At 41.2% G+C, this 18768-nt stretch overlaps 1 protein-coding gene across 21 annotated transcripts in view; it reads right to left on the minus strand.

The window, feature by feature from the left end:
* The window catches only part of MPDZ (multiple PDZ domain crumbs cell polarity complex component), a 97095-nt gene extending 82814 nt beyond the window's left edge, over window positions 1-14281 (minus strand). For 16 of the 21 annotated variants that reach the window (XM_074811838.1, XM_074811835.1, XM_074811834.1 and 13 more), the window contains exons 1-3: window positions 13901-13962; window positions 5740-5815; window positions 4972-5138 (exon numbers count right to left, since the gene is read on the minus strand). In XM_074811838.1, the coding sequence (XP_074667939.1) occupies window positions 4972-5138; window positions 5740-5755 (183 nt within the window). In that variant the 5' untranslated portion in view covers window positions 5756-5815; window positions 13901-13962. Of the gene's footprint in view, window positions 1-4971; window positions 5139-5739; window positions 5816-10414; window positions 10435-10879; window positions 12052-13384; window positions 13483-13900; window positions 13963-14017; window positions 14065-14208 lie in introns of those variants that run through there. The other 5 variants (XM_074811825.1, XM_074811824.1, XM_074811827.1 and 2 more) reach the window with 5 other exon arrangements.
* Between the last annotated feature and the right edge of the window lie 4487 nt (window positions 14282-18768).

Raw genomic sequence — 18768 nt, forward strand, 5'->3', positions numbered from 1 at the left:
GAAACTACTGAAGTCTATATCATACTGTTTCTTATCTGAATGAGTCCATATAATAGGTTAATCCACTTCCACCTTCCCAATGTCATCCATTTCAATGATGTAAACACCATTGGTATCATTCATACTATTCTAAAAATGTTATTTTTCTCTAATATACAATAAAACACTTTCCTGTATGCAAAAACAGCAAAGAAAAAAAATTTAGCTACACATCAAAAAGAAAAGGTTACTGAGTATGACACATTACCCTTACAATAAGTTGTATTACATACCTTCTCTGAATCTAAAATACTTGTTGTACCCCTCAATATCCCATACAGCACAGTCTTTGGTATGCAGAGGAGCTCTATGCCGATCCTGTACTATGTTCCATATAAGTTCTGCTAGTACTGCTAAACAAGAGGACTGCTTTGGGCAGCTCATTTCACTGTTTGCAATGTTCAAATGGCAGGCTAGCCATGATGGACACATTAACTTCCACCTACACATGTGTCCAGTATGAACATTTCCTTCTCGAAGTTTGAAGGACTTCTATTAAGATGTGACAGCCGCTTTAGGGATTTTCCTCTCTGGTGGAAAACTCACACATCCCTGTGCTGAAACAGAATCAGCACCAGGCCAATTCATATTTTAGTTTTACATTGTATGTTTTCATAGATCAAATCCTGTTCAAACTGGCTATATAGTGCCCACCTTCTCAGTCGGACATTTCATCCCTTTTGCATACTTGTATGAGCTGGGACATCACCGCAAACATATAGGAATAACTGACCTCTCCTATTCCTTCTGCTTTCCAAACCAGAAGATGGAAGTTGTTCATGTTTTTCTAGGACATTTTCCATAACTAATTATTAACTCTATTATTCTGAAGACACTGGGTTTTATTTGCATGATGGTTGAAATACCACTGAAAAGAATTGCTGCACACTATATATAGCAGGAAAAGGCAAAAAATAACCCTCCAATCCACAACAAGTCTAACCAGAACTTTTTAAAAGTTCTAGTTAAACCTCAAATCTTCAGTACAATTGTGATTCCAGCACAGCTACAATGCAGTATCAAACATCACCTCTTCAATAGCAATTGATAGCAACACCTCATTTTCATCACATCTTTTTTAAACAAACACAGCTACATGTTCAATGTAGGATATGCTTAACATGGGTAGTCTACCTCACATAAAGTGGCTTCTGACTTGTGAGACCAAGAAAAAAAAATGAAACACTAAGAAAAAATGTCAAACTGTTAACAAAGTTTTGTGCGTACGCAAAAAACTTAGTTTTCAGAATGTCTGCTCTCCCAAAACACACACTTACACTTTAGAAACATTTCTGTTTTATAATGATATTTATAATGATCCAAAAGGTAGAAGTTCAGAATCCCCAGACAAATTACAAGCAGAAATGCAATGATCACTCTCTCCTGTTCCCCCCTGAAATACAGGCTTATAGCATGCAAAAGTTGAGAAGAAATGGCATATATTCTTGCTAACCACAGAAGTATAGGTCATTCCAGGGGGAGCAATAAACCACAAGTGGAAATCTTAGATAATGGTCTTGTGGTTGCATGAAATATTTTTCATAACATATAAACTGCACTACTTTGTAGTAATAAAATCACTGTAATTCCATCAAGTAGCTTTATTGCACTGTGATTGTGTGAGCACCATATGAAAGAATATTGCTTTGTCTAATAATTTGGCTTATGCTAACAAACCTTCCTTGACTGACTTTCTCCATACTGTATGTAACATCTGCAATGTGGACATTATTTGGCATAAGATAAAAAGAAAAATTCACAAATAGCACTGAGTACAATAAAACTTACGTTACAGACACTAAATGCAATCAAATAGCGCTTACATGCAGTTGCTCAAAATATCTTTTTAACAAAAAAGGAGCTACCCAAGCCACATCTGCAGTGTATCACATGTAAAGCAATATAATCGGCATTCCTAGGTCTCAGCTTGGACAAGAACAATTCCTTGGTGTTTCTGCACTTCAGTCATTAGGCCCCGGTCCCTGGAGACCCCACAAGCACAGGGCAGTACTTCAGCTGACTGCAAGTGTCCTGAGCAACAAAAAGGGCGGCTGCAATAGCGACCGCCCTGGAAGCGATGGAAGCGCCAGCCGGCGGCCGTGCAAGCCCTGCAGGGAGGCGGCAGCGAGCCCGGCGCCCTCCCCTCTACTGCCCTGCCCTGCCCGGCGCTGCCCACAGGCACGCTGCCTGCGCCCCAGGGGAAGCCCCCGGTCCCCCGGGGAACAGCCACGGGCACCAGCACCGCCCTGCCGGCTGCTCCATCCTGGGGGCGGGGGAAGCAGACCCCAGATCAGCATCTCTTAGAAGCATTCTATTTCAAAACACAGAGCAAACAGCGTTGCTGCAGAGAGGGGTTCTGGTTAGGAACAAAAGGTCTCCTCTACTTGTGCAAACCACAGAGTTAAGCGAGTGTTCACAGGCAGTATGAAAAGGCAGTTTCTCTCCCCTAAATCTGCTCTAGCGCTGACACCCAGCTGTCCCGTGCATCCCAGTCTGTGCTGCGCTGCAGGAGGACTCTCCCCCACGACTGCATTGTGAACGAAAAACTATGGTCAAACTCACAAGCATAAAAAAAATCTGAGGAATGCAGCCCAGCCAGGAGAAGGGTATTTCGTTCTGGCAGAGCCCTGAGTGGAGTGAAGGCAGGAGGAGGAGGGGAGGAGGACGTGGACTAGGGAGAGACAATAAGGAAGAGAAGGGGGAGAGGACTGACAGCACGGTCTGAGTATTTTCTTTAAAATATTTTATGAAGAAAATACTATCGAAAAGTTCAAAAACATCACAATCTCTTCAAATTATGAGACTGCTCCTCAGCATAAGAAAACAAGCATTCACTGAAGAATAAGTATACAAAGAGGCAGAAAAAAAACCTGGCTCCTTTGATGTTCCTCAAGTGACTAATGGAGTCAGGACAGTAATTCTCAAAAAAAAATCCCTTTGCTGTCCCTAGAGTTTTCCCACTCCAGTTCTTAACTTTGTGGTGACAGATTTGCAGTGCAAACAAATCCTGCTTGCTTGTTTAAGGAAAAAAAACTTTAAGGCACCTACCAATAAGCACCAAAGCATTAGATTGGCTGACTTTACCATCATGCCTCACCAACATCCAGATGAAGCACCACACCACTCAGTCCACACCACTGTATGTAACACAAATGCAAACCAAGAGGATGTTGTTAAGTACACACCAACAACGAAGGGTAACAACTTGTGGTTAACACACAGAAGCTTTAAGGAAATGGGACTGCAAATCTGAAACACCTCTATGCATGCAAAAACACACTTTTTCAGATCTTTTTTTGGAGCTCAAAAGATCACTTATCTATAGGAAAAAAAAAAAAAAAGAAAAGGAAGTCTACTATTTTAGACCATAAAAAAATTGAAGTAACTCTCACTGGAATGCAAGGAATATTTGTCTGCTACATACGATTTGCATGTGCAAGTGTTCACATAAACACATATCAGGAAGAGAATTCACATCCAAGTAGCTCCCCTGTCAGCTAGACTGGCTATGTACCATGCAACATGCACAGGCCACCTAAGTTACCGCACAGGGTTAGGGCAGAAGGTAAAATTATTATTTGCTTTTAAAAAATACACATCTGAAATTACCCATCTGCAGTATCAGCTGCTTCATTTTACCAATTTAGGTGACTGTATTTAAAAACAGAAGCAACCTTTAACTTCACAGTTAATGTCTGTAAGTGAAAATTTAATTTGACTTTTCACCAAAGTCCTGTTAATGCTTCAGGCACACTTTAATTTCTCACTACATGTTCCCAGAGTCATCACCACATAGTTCACATCATTTCTGGATGTCACTGTTAAATTCTTCTTTTCAAACAGCAAAGCAAACAAACCCTCAGAACAGCTTTTTTTCCTAGCTTTTTTTAAATCACTCCAATGTCATTCAGTGTCTACATACCAAACATGCAAAATCTGAAAAACATGCTCACATACAGCACTGTAGACACCATTCTAACTTATTTCTTGTCTGGGCAAAATAGCACCAAGTGATCCACGAGAAGCAATAAAGGGCCAGACTGTGCTCTTCTGCCGCACAGCTCAAGTAGCATCAAGACTGTAAGGACTCTTCACCAGCTGCAGTCCGGTCAGAGACCAGATGCGGCTCCATACTGACAGTAAGGTTAACTGGTGGCAGTAAGATCAGCTGCATTCTCCCACTTCTGCATTTCTGCATGCCAAGCACAGAGCTGCCCATCCTGCAAGAGTCTACAGGAACAACTATTTGCAAAGCCAGATACACAGTTTAGTCCTAATTCAGTTATTGAACTGCTTTTTATATTCTTCAAGTTCTTATTCTGCTGACAAGGAAATTAAATTATAGTAATAAATAATAAAGTCCATATAGCAGAGTTGCTGTGCCTTTTCTCATCCTCACCAAAGAAATGCAGAGAAGTAATACTTTTACTTAAAATCCTGAGCAAGGAAAAAGGAGGCAGGAGTTCTTACTTCTCTTTGATCTTTTATTCCTATACAAAAAACCCAGAACTTTACATCCTTCTGAAGTCAACATTCCACAGCTTCCCTTATATATATATTCTCCTTTCAGCAGTGTAAGACATAAGAGAGCAATAAAAGGCTCTTAGGAAAAAAATCCTAAGACCTCATAAAAAACATGTTCTTTTTGAAGGGCAGAGACAGAAAGCCTTATGTTAACTCCCCACTCAGTATCACTATTTCCCTACCACACACACTGTAAGAAGCATATACACAAAAAACCACATACACAAACTATGGGCCTTAGCAAAGCCCAGAAAAGTCAGTGGGTATGTTCCCCTCAGATCCCTGAAGCTTTGGATCAGATATTTAATTTAGACTATTTGATTTCACTATTCAACATGCAGAGACACACATATTTTTTGCACCTTCTTAGCAATTTTTCTCTTGCGCGTGGGAGGCTGCTTTCCCTACCTGATCTCTCAGTTGTTGAACAGAAGTCTGAAGATTGAGAATTTGGTTAAAGAGAGGACTCTGAAGCACTGATTTTAATAAGCTCAGTTTCTCCTCGTTTGCAATGTCACCTCGATCCCGAAGTTTTGCCTGTAAGCGCTCCATAGCCTGGAGGGCCCGATGTGTATCTGTAGCGATAATAATTCCTAGTCAGTAACAGTTTGGAAACAGCCACATACAAGGGGATAACAGAGTTAAATGTATCCCTCTCCACTGTTCAAACTACAGAGGACTTGAATTGTCCAGTTCTGAACAAAAATCCCAACCCAAACACGTCTAATGAATCAGGACGTCAGAGGCAGAGCACAAAACAGAAGCCAATGAAAATTACATTTTTGTCTATCAAGAACTGAGTTATAAAAGTGAAAGAGTCTTCATTAAAATTCAGTTACAGGAACTGTGGCTGCAGACCACTGTAAATAAGCAGTGACAAAAATAGCCATAATAGAGAACATCTGGGTTTTTTCATACAAACTTCTAAAATTCTAGTAAAGATTAAAACAGTGAAATCAAGATGAGAGGCTAAATATTAAATACACTAAACAAATGATGGTACACCTTTTGTTTTAAAATACCAAATATAAAAACCCAAATGCATCATGTATTTCTAAGCACAGTACATATTTTTTACAGAACCTCTCTCAGCAGTATATACCAATATCCTAAATCTATCATGCACACTTTATTTAGCCACAAAAATATAGTGACAGAAATAAAAAAAAAGATTACCAATTGTTTCCAACATGTTTTCTGCTTCTCAGCTTCTATTCCAATAATGGTAAGAGGCAGCAAATAGAGTACTTCCCTGAAAAATAACAGAAAGGGAAAAGGGTCACATTTACAGAAGCACTAAGCTCTGAAGAAGAAAGAAGCTTGACTTCTGAAAACACGAAACAGCCCCGTAAAATAACAATCTACAAAACCCGTATCTCCTTGGATAATTAAAATAACCTCAGAGGTGACCATATTCTGACTCGCTTTGGAGCTTAAAACCTGCCTGAAAATTGCTTTTAGGAATATACTTTGTAATATTTTTGCATTTCCATATCAAAGCTGCTGTCTGCATACTATTGCACAACATGTCCTGCATTGCCTTCATCAGAAGCTATGAATCATAGCTGTCATGGATACTTTACAGAGTTTCATTGCTTCCCTTTTCAGTGATTCATAAAAAACATTCCCTGCGGGACCAGTTTTCAAGCCCTATGTTGACCATTTCAGGTGCATGAGCCATAGCACATTTTTTAAAATCACCTTTTAAAAAGAAAAGTCACAGAAGTCACAGAAGCTTTCATGCTATGCAGGCTTGCAGGACACAGACACTACAGCCTCCACTATTAACGCCTAGGGTAGTTGGGTCTCAGATCTGGATGATGGCTGGGTTTTCACCAGTGTGGATTTCCAGGCAGGAAATTTTAGACTGGGAGGAAGAAATTCGGAAATTGCTTTGTTTACTCTTTTTCATGGCTTTTTGGGCTTCGGTTTTTTTCAACAGTGTGTCTGCAATTGCTCAGAAATTTCTAGTGATGGAATATGTTTGATGGAAATGGATAGCTGAGGAGAAGTGAGGAGTTCGAATATCATTGCAGGTGTATGAACTGAGCTGTGCATTTTATCGTCGTATCTTTCACCATGGTGCCTTTGTTTTCTTGATAATAGGAAAGCACTTCAGTATAGCATTCCGACTTAAATCTCTTTACCAACATGCAGACAGCTGTGATCTCTAAGCACACAAGAAAAATAAGTTTTCCTTGAAACTTTGGAGAAAATAGGGAAAGGAATGGCGTTGACAGATCTCTGAGTAAGACAGCCTAACTAAAATTCAGCAGGACCATTAGTTATACAACCTAAGCAGGACAAGCATGAACTGATCCTCACAATAAAAGCAAGAAAACAGTTGTCAACATAGATTCACTTAGAAGGAACAAAAGCCAGGATCAACATTTTGGCAAGCCTTATTATTTGCAGTTTGTGTAGAAAACCCAAATCAAGTGGGTTTAAAATGGTTTCAAATTCCATCACCAAGACCTCCCTAGTTTTGATATGCCTGAGGCTTCATATCAGTTTATTTTATTGCATTTCAATTTGCCAATACATTGGTACAAAATCGCTGATCATCCTTTTTAGGACAATGTACCACTTAGGGACAGATGCTCAAATCCTTTGAATTTGACTTTGTCAAAGTTACTTTATTCCATGATCCAAATTGTGCATATCAGTAGTAAATAAAAACAAGACTTTATGAATTTGTTTTCCCACTTTGCAAGGCAAATCCCAGGATGTGATCACCACATCTGAAAACCAAACCAAGTATCTTGCATTTCCACCTTGTCACTCTAAAAAACCAAGACAAAAAATGTCTATTTTCCATGAGAAGGGCTGGAGGAGATTTAAACATTATGAAGGAAGCTGGCTTCCCCAAACCTTGATCACTGTTAGCTTCTCCTTCTAGATTAACAGACTGCTATCACTTCTTCTATTCAGAGCCCCTGTTTACAAATAGAGGCATTTATGTCATGTTCACAGCTGTTTTTCTCAGTGGCAATGCCAACCAAAGCAGTTCTTTCCTGTTTCACCATTCCAGGGCTTCATCTACAGCCACTCAGGGCTGTGTTGTGGATGCAATCAGAGAACTGTGCAAAAAAAAGACATGGAGTACGTTTCAGTCATTTCAGTGCCATGATCCTGTTTATCACAGCACTATAGAAGCAAGCACACAGTATTTTATGTCCAACTCTCATCTTCTGAGGAAACTACTCAGGAAAAATACAGGGTTACTGTTCTTCTGCTTTAGTTCCCTGAGAATCTCAAGAAGAGATGCAGCTGTAAAAAGTCCGTATCTTTTGGAGTAGCTGGATATTGCTTTACATTATAATTCAACTTGCCTAAAATCTTATTCTTGGTGTGCTGTGAAAGGCTTGTTTTACAAGTGACAGAATGGACAAGGTCACCCCTGTGTTCATGCAATCCCAGAGGTACAAACTCTGACGATTTATAATGGAAGCTTTCTAAAAGCAGGCACACGTCCTGAACATACTCTATAGATGGAGATGATCTTGTCTATTTTGCAATGAAAAGAAGTCCTCAGCTCTGCTAAGCCACTCATGATATACTTTCTATTTACCTCAGGCTTTAGAGGTAGGAATACTGCTCCAGAGCTATCTCAAAGTGACAGCAAATCCATTTTTAACTCTCAGTTTAATTCTCTGTATTTTGTGTTTACATTAGCAGGGAATTCCTCCTCAGCTGACCAGCTTAATGCTTTTGTCAATTGTGGTACTAAGAAGGAACAAGACCAAAACTGCCATCAGGATGTTTTCCTTCGGGACACTTCCTCTGCCTGCAAAAACAAAGCATTCAGGCACACCAGCATTTCTACATGTCACAGTCCGAGATGACCCATTTGCTCTGCCTGCGCTTTGAAATGGCGAAAAGCTACCTGACTCTGCTCCTGCTGTGCCACATCCATGCTAACAAGTGGGATCTGTCATCACCAGCTTAGTGGCACATTCACATAGCCGAAGTACAGCGGAAGCAAGCACACATCTGTCCAACATGCACCACAGAGACACACCATAACCACCACCACCACCCACTACAGCTGCAACCCCTGGCCTCTAAACCAGCTTGCTTCTAGGTATTTTAACAATAATGCACTGGGGAAGAGTATGGAGACATGCATGATTATTTACTGAAAGGCAGAAGTCTATCATTTGCTATAGTGTATATTTTTATAATGCCATCACAGACTTTTAGATGCACAAATGGGAAGTTTAGTTCTGATTCTCTCATTTTGCATACTCCTGGCAGCCTGTACCAGAGGAGTCTGAAGCCAAAACCAGCCCTTCTATACATGATACAAATATTGTTCACACCTCAAAGAGCTTACTGGCTTAGCTCAAAGTAGCTTTAACTATTTTTGTATTTCACTGCTAAAGTTCATTAATCTCTTTACAGCAATAAGAACACAGACTGAGTTGGACTTTTTTATTGGTAAATTGAAGAAATACTGTTAAATGAATAGCAAGTTAAACTCACTTTCAAGTTTTTAAAGGCACAGGTACCTCAAAGTTGTGGCTTTAAAAAAAGAAAAAGGCACCTTCTCTTTTTCCTCCTGTTTTATAACAGGAAAGTAGAAAACACAAGTAATTTTAAGCAGGTACATGGTGAGAAGCATGACATCTTCTACTAAGCATGCACAAAAGTTAAAGATGATCCCTTTAAAACTTGCACATCTGAAATTTGATTCTCCCCATGCTAACAAAGATGTGTTATATACACATTTCTCCACTCTTTATGCTGCCCTTCTACAAAATCAGTTGCCAGAAAACAGCTGGCATGCTGCAGCTCTGTTTTCTTTGAGCCCGCTCTTAAAACACTAAAATCCACAGGTGTCAGAATTTTAAAAAATAGACATGAAAACTATGTTGATCACCTCCTTTCCACTGCAACCATGTAAGCCACTTAGCTAAAGAGCCAAAAGATGCATGAAAAGTGAAAGATGATCCACGTCCAATGATTACTCTTTCACAGCTGATCATGTAGTTCCTACAAGAAAACTTACTCTGTTCCATTGACAGATACTCCATCTACTATTTCACAAAGCCATTTCAGATAATTCCCTAGAAACTAATGCTCACAGCACTGGATTTGCAAACATGCCATGCCAAAGATAGAAAACACAGTAATAGGCTTTGCCCTGTAGCTCCTGCATTACTTGAAGTGCTCTGAGGATGCAGAGGAAATGCCTATCTTCAGAGTGATCTCTAGGACCAAACTTTGACTAGGACTTGCTTGAGATTAAAACTGAACCCATTTCAATTACACAGCACAGTAATCACAACATGCATTTTATAGCTGCTAAAAAGAGAATTTCAAAACTTCTAAATTTTAACACCTGGACCTGGATTTGTCTGGGCTAGAGGTATCCTTTCATACTTGATTTTTATTCCATGTCATTTCCCTCCCCTACTTTCTGGCTATCACTCAAACAGTCATGTAGTGTTAGCACTGCCCGGCGTGGGAACAGAAACCAAACCGCAAAGGAAGTGGAAGACACTAATTACCGCTAAACCTTCTGCTTTGCCTGGCATTTCCAGGAGCTCTTCCATTTCATCCAGTTTTGCCCAGTTACCTCCCACACGCTAGCTACCATTCCTAGGAAGAAAACTAAGGTGATCCCCAGAGTCTCTGGGGAGAGTCTTGTCAATATAAAGGCAGCAGAAACAATTCACAGTAAATTGAAAGATCTCATGCTTTTCTATGTATTCTTCCACTGTCACAAAGGCAATTTTGTTGTTGCATACAGCACTTTCTAGGATTACAAGCAGTATTACAAGGACTTGACAACTGTAGCCTGACTGGTATAGCCTTCACTGCCCATAATGAAGAGAGATACACATACCTGCACACAGAGCAAAAGGGTGTGGAACTAAATGTGGGAGAGCAGGGACCAACAGGGAAAGAATAAACAAAAAGTGGAAACAAATAAAGAAGGGGTAAAAAGGCTAGCCTATCGTTCTACTGACAGGACATGAGCTTGCCAAATTAACATCAACCACTTGGTTTCATCAGCCAAGAGACCCTGGACTGCAGGCTTCTGAATGACAGAAGAGAGAACTGACTCAAATTAAGGATTTAATACAAGCAAAATTAACATGCACTGTTTCACAAAGAACAAAGCAGATTTCCACTGATTACCTGGAAAGTAACAGGCAAGCAGGAGAAGACTGACATCTACATTTAAAAGCTATGCTAATGAAAATTGTTCTGAAACATTCAAAGCAGAAATAAAGAGGCAGTTCAGAAACTAACACACAGCCTATATTAAGACTATAAGCAGTTTTGTTTGAAAAGTAACATTACTAACCTCTTGTTAGCACAGTGCTGAATGCATCAAAGAGATGTAGAGATTATAGTAGCGGCTCTATGTTAGAGAAAAGTACTGTGATAGAGCGGAACAGCATTATGTATTTTAAAGCAACTATGAAAATAGAATTATGAATATTCAACTGTTTTTAAGCTCTGTACACATCACACTAATGTATTAAGGAAACTTAAAATGCTTTTGGATGAACAAGCAATCTGTTCGCTGTGTTTAATTAATAATGTTCTGCAACACTTTAAGGAGCCCTACGTGAGCCTAATATCCATGTCAGCTGACGTGCAAGTTATAATTGCAACTGGGAAATAGGCCTAAACTATACTTAACGCATTCACCTACTGATAAACACGTGTGATACCGGGTACTCAAAAGGAAATTGTAAAGAGTACTGCAAAACCAACAACATAGTAGGGAAAATTATTCTGGTGGGGTTTTTTGGTTTGTCGTTTTGTTCTTTTTCCTTAAGAAAACTAAGAGATCATCCCTTTACAAAAAAAAAAAAAAAAAAAGATCTTTCAGTAAATATGTTAAATTGAGATTTGGAATCACTTTCTACTAACTTTTGAAATACAGGACTATCTTCAGAAACTGAAAAGCAACTTTTTAGTATATGCAGAATATACGCAACACTACATATACTGAATTAATGTATGAAACCCAGGCATGGTTAATATTGCCTCTATGTTTTCAGTATAGGCAATTGATTACCATATTCATTAAACTCAGTTAAACCTGATGAAACATAGTTCCTACAACAGTTGCACGTCTTAAGGTATACTGGATTCTTCAGAGAGGCGACAACAGCATACATAAGTGAATAAATAAGAAGTCCCACTGAAGAGCTGCCATTTTCCTCACAAACTGAAAACACAACCTTTTCATTGTATCTTGTGACAATAATGGGCGAGTAACGCAGAAAACCATTTCAGCATGTAACAAGACTACCATTCAAGGTGTCTCAGATGCAACGCCAGGGTCTGAAAAGCCTACAAAAGAAATACTCCAGTACTGCCTAAGCAAAAATGGTGTATTTATATATTCACCTGTTTGGAATGTCAACAGCGAATCAAAACTGTCCTTACCAATGATGCCATACTGCCAGCATGGCATTTGTATTGGCTTAAACTGCTTCAGCTGGGTGCTCAAATATAAAGCTAATTAGAAAATTTACTGGATACCTCCACAGAATTTTAAATTTTCTTACATGAAACATGGAGCATATGACTTAAAAGGTCTTTATAATGGTTCTCAATACACTGACTAAAGTGTTATCTATTAAACCCAAACTATTTACAGCTATCTGCACGACTGGGAAGTTATATGGCATTCCGCTCTGAAGAACTGACAGACTCAGAGCCAGATGGAATATGAAGATCACCCATTAGTATGTAAGTAGTGCAGTTCTCTTTTCCCTAGTGCTGATACTGATCTAACTTTGCCTGTGCACTTTTGTGCAGAGAGGGGAGAATGTATCCAGTTCCTGATGAAAAAGCTTTCTGAAAGCACAAAGGAAGCCATTAGAAACACCAGTGCTAATCACTAAATGTTATATGCATGGTTTTGTCAACAAAATAAGGAGAGATAAAAACCCCATGTATACTAAAAATGGATAACAATTTTTAAAAGGAAAAAAAATAAAGTGATGTCCTCTGTCACAAAAAATGTTCTCATTCTGCATTCTTTTCTTCTAATGTTACATTACTTTCCATTTCCGCCTGAGCATTAAACCACATTTCCAAAAGATATTTTACCACTTTCCCCTTTTCCAGTTTAGATTCTTCCCTCCCAACGAGTTGCTCTTATCTTGGAAAATGCAGTGCTGATATGGAAACCACAAGGCATTACATAATAGACTTCCGCAACGGCATAATTCAGACCCTTCAGCTTGATTACAGTAGATCACTGCTCTGCTCCCGGCAAGACACTCTCCTACTATCCTTTCTGGCACCAAAGCCATTTCTGTCAACAACTTATACTAACAAAATCTTCTGCATGTGTAGGAATAAAAAATACAAAGGGGATGAGGCAGTGTTCATCAAAAGCAGAAGGAAAAGTTAAAAAAAAAAAAAAAAAAAAAGAACACAACATTGTTCAGCAAATCAAATCTGTTAAATGTGATACACGGAGTTCAAGCGGCCGGCATTCTGAGAGTTCTCCTTTTGTTTTCTTTACTCCTATTATTTCTTCCAGTAAGGTAAGGAGGCACTATCAGCAAGGGGGGGACACCACACGAGAAACAAACCACCCCAAAAAGCAGACCCCTTCCTTTGCACAACCATACACATCCAAGCGCACACACAACTGAGGCTTGAGCCTTGCCCCTCCACTTCCACGCTGCCCAAACGGTCACGTTCCAATGCAGACCGGGGGATGCCAGAGAGCCACAGCGGGGTCCGCACCCGCGAGAAGCGCCAACGCCTCCGCGGCTGCAGGACCGGCACGGGCACCCGAGCGAGGACCCGCGGCCGCCGCCCCGCCGGGACCCCGCACCCCGGCCGCAGAGGAACCGCCGGTATCGCTCGGGCCTCTGGGCCGGCCACGGCTCCGAGCGAGTCTCCGCGTCGCCGTCCGCGAGGGCCCCTGCGCCCGGGAGCCCCCCCGGGCCGCGGCCGCCCGCGGGTCTGTGGCGGCACTAGGTGAGGGAACCTCCCCCGGCATGAAGCACTGCCGCTGGGGTTACAACAAGGCGGGGAGGGAGGAGGGGACGAGCAGAGCGCCCGGCAGCAGCCGGGGGCCGCTCGGCTTTTGTTTACGCTCGGACATCCCCCGCCGCCAGGCCGGCTAGAGCCCGCGGACCGCCCGCCCGCCGCAGGCCGGAGCCGCGGCCCAGACCCCGGGGCAGCCGCCCGCGGACAGCTCGGCCCGGGGCGAGGGGGGAGCAACAGGCTCAGCGCTCCCCGCGGCTCCACGGCCTCTGTCCTCCTCCAACCGCCCGCCACCCCCGGCCCCGGCACAGCCCGGCAGATTAGCAAAACAATAATAAATAAAACTTGGCGAGATAAATACGTTTCAAAAGGCGGCTTAAAACTCCAGCGACACCGCGGGCCCCTCCCGCCCTGCCCGCATCCCCGGAGGACGGCACCGGCGGGCTCGTCCCGCTGCCCGGCCCAACACCCCGCTTACCCCGGCGGGCCCCTCGGCACGGCCCCGCTCTCCGCCTTCGCCCTCCCCGCCCCCAAGTAACGGCGCCGAGCCGCGCCGCGGGGGAAGCGCGCTCAGGCACGCCCCAGCGGCCTGAAACCTAATCCTGCCCCGCCGCCCCCCCGCCCCGGCCCGGCCCCGGCACCCGCCCCCCCCCCTCCCCGCCTGGTCACCGGGCGCCGCGCCCTCCGGTGCTGGCTCGGGCGGCCGCCCGCAGCGTGGACCCCGCCGCGCAGAGCGGGTCTGCGGCCCCATCCCGGCAGCGGGGGGCAGGGGTACGGGGGGGCTGGAGGGGCACGTCTGAGGCTTCCCGGCCCGCTCGCTCCCTGGCGCGGAGCGTCGCAGCCATTCCAGCGGAGTTTCTCTCCCGGCGGCTGCAGGCGAAGCGGCAGACGGGGCCGAGCGGCGGCACGCACGCCTTGCCGGGGATGACACCGGGGAGCTGCGCTGCCCTGGTTTTCCCTCCCCGGCTGGCCGGGCTGACGGGAGGGACGCCCGTGCCATGGAGGCGGTGGCACGCTGACCCCTGCCCCTCTCAGGCGGTGCCGTGCCTCCTGCGGCTGGAACCGGTCCCGTCTTGCTGCCCCACCAGCCACCGGCTTTACCCCTTCGGGTTCGACAAGATGAGCCTCGGCTGGAAATGTTAAGAAAAAACAACATCAAACAACATATGAAGTTAGACAAAATGGTAAATAAGGTCATAGAGCTAATGAGGATTTTCCATCTAAGAAACAGCTGATTAATGTCTTAAACTAAAAGAAGATGGTGTGTACCTTTCGCGTATACATCGTAAAGCACATAATGCAGAAGTGTTTGCGGTGACCACAAAAAACTAAATTCTGCAAAAAGTGGAAGTACTTTGCTGTTTGCTAACTTTTCTTCACCTAGTGAACGTTATCAGGGTCCCGGCCTCCCCATTTCCTTGCCATGAGATAACAGTGGTGTAGATGTGCTCCCGCGGCTCCGCTGAGGTAACACCCTGCACAGGGAAAGGAATCCGGGCTGTGCCGCTGGGCATAGCGGCCCTGGCTCTGCAGCCACTCAGTTCACTCTTCATCTGCTTGCCTTCTGATTTGGTTTGATTCTTCTTCCAAATGAATTTTAACTATAAGCATCATCATATTCAAGTGATAGTTGTTTGGGGTGGGTTTTGTCCCACAAAGAATTTATTGTTTCGGAGATAGAATGGAATACTGCACTATTTATTTGAGAGAGGATCAGTAAATGCAATCCAGGTAAAAACACTTTAACAAGCAGAACATTTGTCATGTAAACTTTAAGAAATGCAGCTCTTTCTACATTGCATCAATTTTTATTTTTTTTAATTTGGAAGATTAACTTCTGAAAAAAGTTGACCCTACAAAATATACTTCTCTTTGTTTATTACAGTTGGCAGATTGAAGAACTCCAAATGATTAGCTATCGTTCCTTCTGCTGTACGTTAGAATATGCATGTAGTTACACCTATTTAACAATCATTCTTCCACTTCTCAACTAAGAAAAAATAATTTTCAAGATCTTATTCACAGTTTACATTGTTTGATCCAGTGTTTGCTGGTGAGCATATTGCTTTTTAAAATCAAATATAGACACTCTGTTTGCTACAGCTAGGACTTCGAACGCTCTATAAATTGTCCCACCAGTTTTCTCTGTTACATGAGCCGTTATAGAATCCAAAATAAAATCTTACATATAAGGTATAATTTGTTTGCATGTTCGATAAATAAGCCACAGTAGATAAGTGCAAAATCAGACAGCTATTGTTATTTTTTCTGTTGCTCAGACTTTAACTATGACATTCCAGTGAAATAAAATATAATGACTAGTATTGTTTGGAGCTAAAAACAGGTCAAAATTAGGTGCAATGGTACTTCACTTCTGATGTATAACATCAACTGCGTTCTTCCCAGTGCAATTTCTGTTTGTGTGGGATATACCTCTCAGACAATATTTTAACTGCTATTCTCAAGTAGAATTAGATTTTCAATTAGATTTTGTGAAGTCCTGTGAAGCATATACGAAGTAGATTATACCTGCTTAAGGTCAAAACATCATGCTACCTTATACCTTACCTGTATTAAAAATATTTGCATGGGTATAATTATGCTAACATAGCTGTACCCATAACCTGAGTGCTCTTGGTAAACATGCAACACATCTGTAACGGGAATTTGCATCACAGTAACATGAAGAGCTGTCGTGTACAGTAGCTGATGACTCTGATGAAAAGTCATGCAGCCACAGTTCTAGCAAGTAGCAAAGCAAACTATTAGGGGTTGGAGTACACTAGTGGTCTTGAGGCTATACCTGGTAGTAGATTCAGAAAGATAACTAGACAGACATCAGCAATTAGTTTTTACTCATTGCTTCTTTTTGCCAGAGGTGTTATAAAGTAGGACAAAAAGACAGTTATTCACTGGTTCCACAATGAGGAAACAATGTTACCTCTCCAGCCCCTTCCCAGAAAAAGAAGGTCTCAAAGTATTGTTTCCCCAGCGTGGGTTAGGTGATGTACAGTGACACACAATGTTACTTACACTTACACTAACACGATGTTACTTACACTAACGGCTTCATTAGTGTAAGTAGTATGGCTATTAATGAGAGATCCTGTCCTTAAAATGTCCTTAAAATGTGAGGAAAGAGAATTTACTTTGTAATTCAAGTCTAAATGTGTTTACAAAGTAAAAAAGTAATTGATATATCTATATACATTTATCCACGTGATTTTAAATACAAACTGCAAGCAGTTTTTTAAAACATAAGCTTTCTTCAAAAGACTGTTATGACCACAAAATCCATAATATAATATTCTGTCAGAAAGGGCTCCTAAGGAGAAGATGAAGGGAAACTAAAAAAAAAAACCAAAACCCACCAGTCTATGTTCTCCAGTATTAATCTCCAGGAAGATTTAATTTCTCTGGCCAATTTATAATATCCTCATGGTAGGAATATCAATATTGGATGAGATGTCTGCCTTCCTGATTTACTTACTGCTGGTAAAATAGCAGCAATTAATGTTAATGATGGACTGGTTAGGTTTATTAGAAAACATAAAGGAGAAGTAAACTCAAGAAAAAAAAGTCTTTAAAAAGGTAACAGGGGGGACCAAAAACAAGACTATGTGTCCATTAAATCATTCATCAGACCGCTGTTGGGAATGCAGTTCTTTTAAATAGTAATGACAACAGGATCTAGTAAATGGAATGGAAGTCTGATCCTGCTCTTATCTGAGTCACGAACATTGACTGCGCTGTGAGAAAGATATGGCCTGTGAAACACATTTGACAACATTTATGGTGCAAGTCAATTTATTTCCCAACAAAAAAGATGCATTCACAGCAGTAATTGTTTAGTTTCATCACTCTGGGCATTATATTTTGGTATGGGCATTGGTATTGCATGCCCCACTGCAGAACAGGTAGAATACATATTTTAGGGACCTAGAAGAATTCTGAGGACTCAGAAATATTTACATATTTTATATTTATGCTTGAAAAATTCCATCTCTTAACTTAGAATAGCACATAAAAAGAGACGAATAAACCCTTTTCATAATCACTACCTTAATTAAAAATTGAATACATTTCTGCTTTTATAACCTTATTCTTCAATATTACAGCATCATTTTTTTAATGTATACTCAAGTGTATTCATGCGTATATAGACACAATATTACACTTTTCAGCAGAGCATTTACTCTGCTTTTTTAGGTTAAATACAACTAATAACAATCTTTCTGGTTAGAAAATGGTAATAATTATTATAGATCAAATTTTATTCCCCAGTGTGTAAACCAAGAGTAATCCATTGCATTAAGTGGAATTAAACTGTAGAAAACCAAGCTGAGATCAAAGGTAATTATGATCCTAATTGCTATAGCTGCTAATCTAAATATATTAAGTATGTGGTTATGCATGCTATCCTCATCTGTCCAAATACAGCTGGATCACCATCTTTTTCTTTTTCATGGAGCTCTTTAGAATATAATACTTTTGTACTACTTTTTCCAGAAGTTATACTAGCGGAAGCATACAGTCAAATATAATACACTTCTCCATCACTTCAAAATCAAATTACACTTCAAAAGTCAGATGGCAAGAAGTAACTATGCAGTTGGAGGTAACACTATGCATGTTGTTATGCAGAGTTAAAATTAGGAACTTTCTCTTAACTTTGGTCCTTGGAATTTATTCAATTTTTGGATTATTATGCTGGCAAGTACAGAATATTAGTTTCACTTACTGGAGCATACATGTTGGCAAGAATGGTGCATAGATTTACATTTTAAAGGTTTTTAGGGAAATTGTCTCCCCTGGGGACATACTTCATAACTGTTATTATTGCTATTGGAGGTTACACATGTGCGTAGAAGAGAAAGTATGCCCCGTAAGGTAAAACAGAGTAGAAAAATCATAAAAGGTATGTTAATTATTTATAACTACAACACAAGATACTTGAAATTATGGCAAATTAGAAGGGCATTTATTTACACACAAACAGGATTGTTTAAAACCACAGGCCTTGCCCATAGCAGAGAATTGAAGCCAAATAAATGACAAAGCATATTAACCTTATCATAGATTTTTCAGACACATAATACCTCCAAGGAGAGTCTGGTTTTGTCAGATTAAGGCTTTTTTCAAATATTGTGTTTTGCTGAAGATGGCCGCATTTTTGACAGATGCCACTCCCAGAAAATCTAATTTAAAAGGCTTTTCTTGGAAGTGCCT

The sequence above is a fragment of the Strix aluco genome, chromosome Z (assembly GCF_031877795.1).
Source record: "Strix aluco isolate bStrAlu1 chromosome Z, bStrAlu1.hap1, whole genome shotgun sequence".
Taxonomy (NCBI): domain Eukaryota; kingdom Metazoa; phylum Chordata; class Aves; order Strigiformes; family Strigidae; genus Strix; species Strix aluco.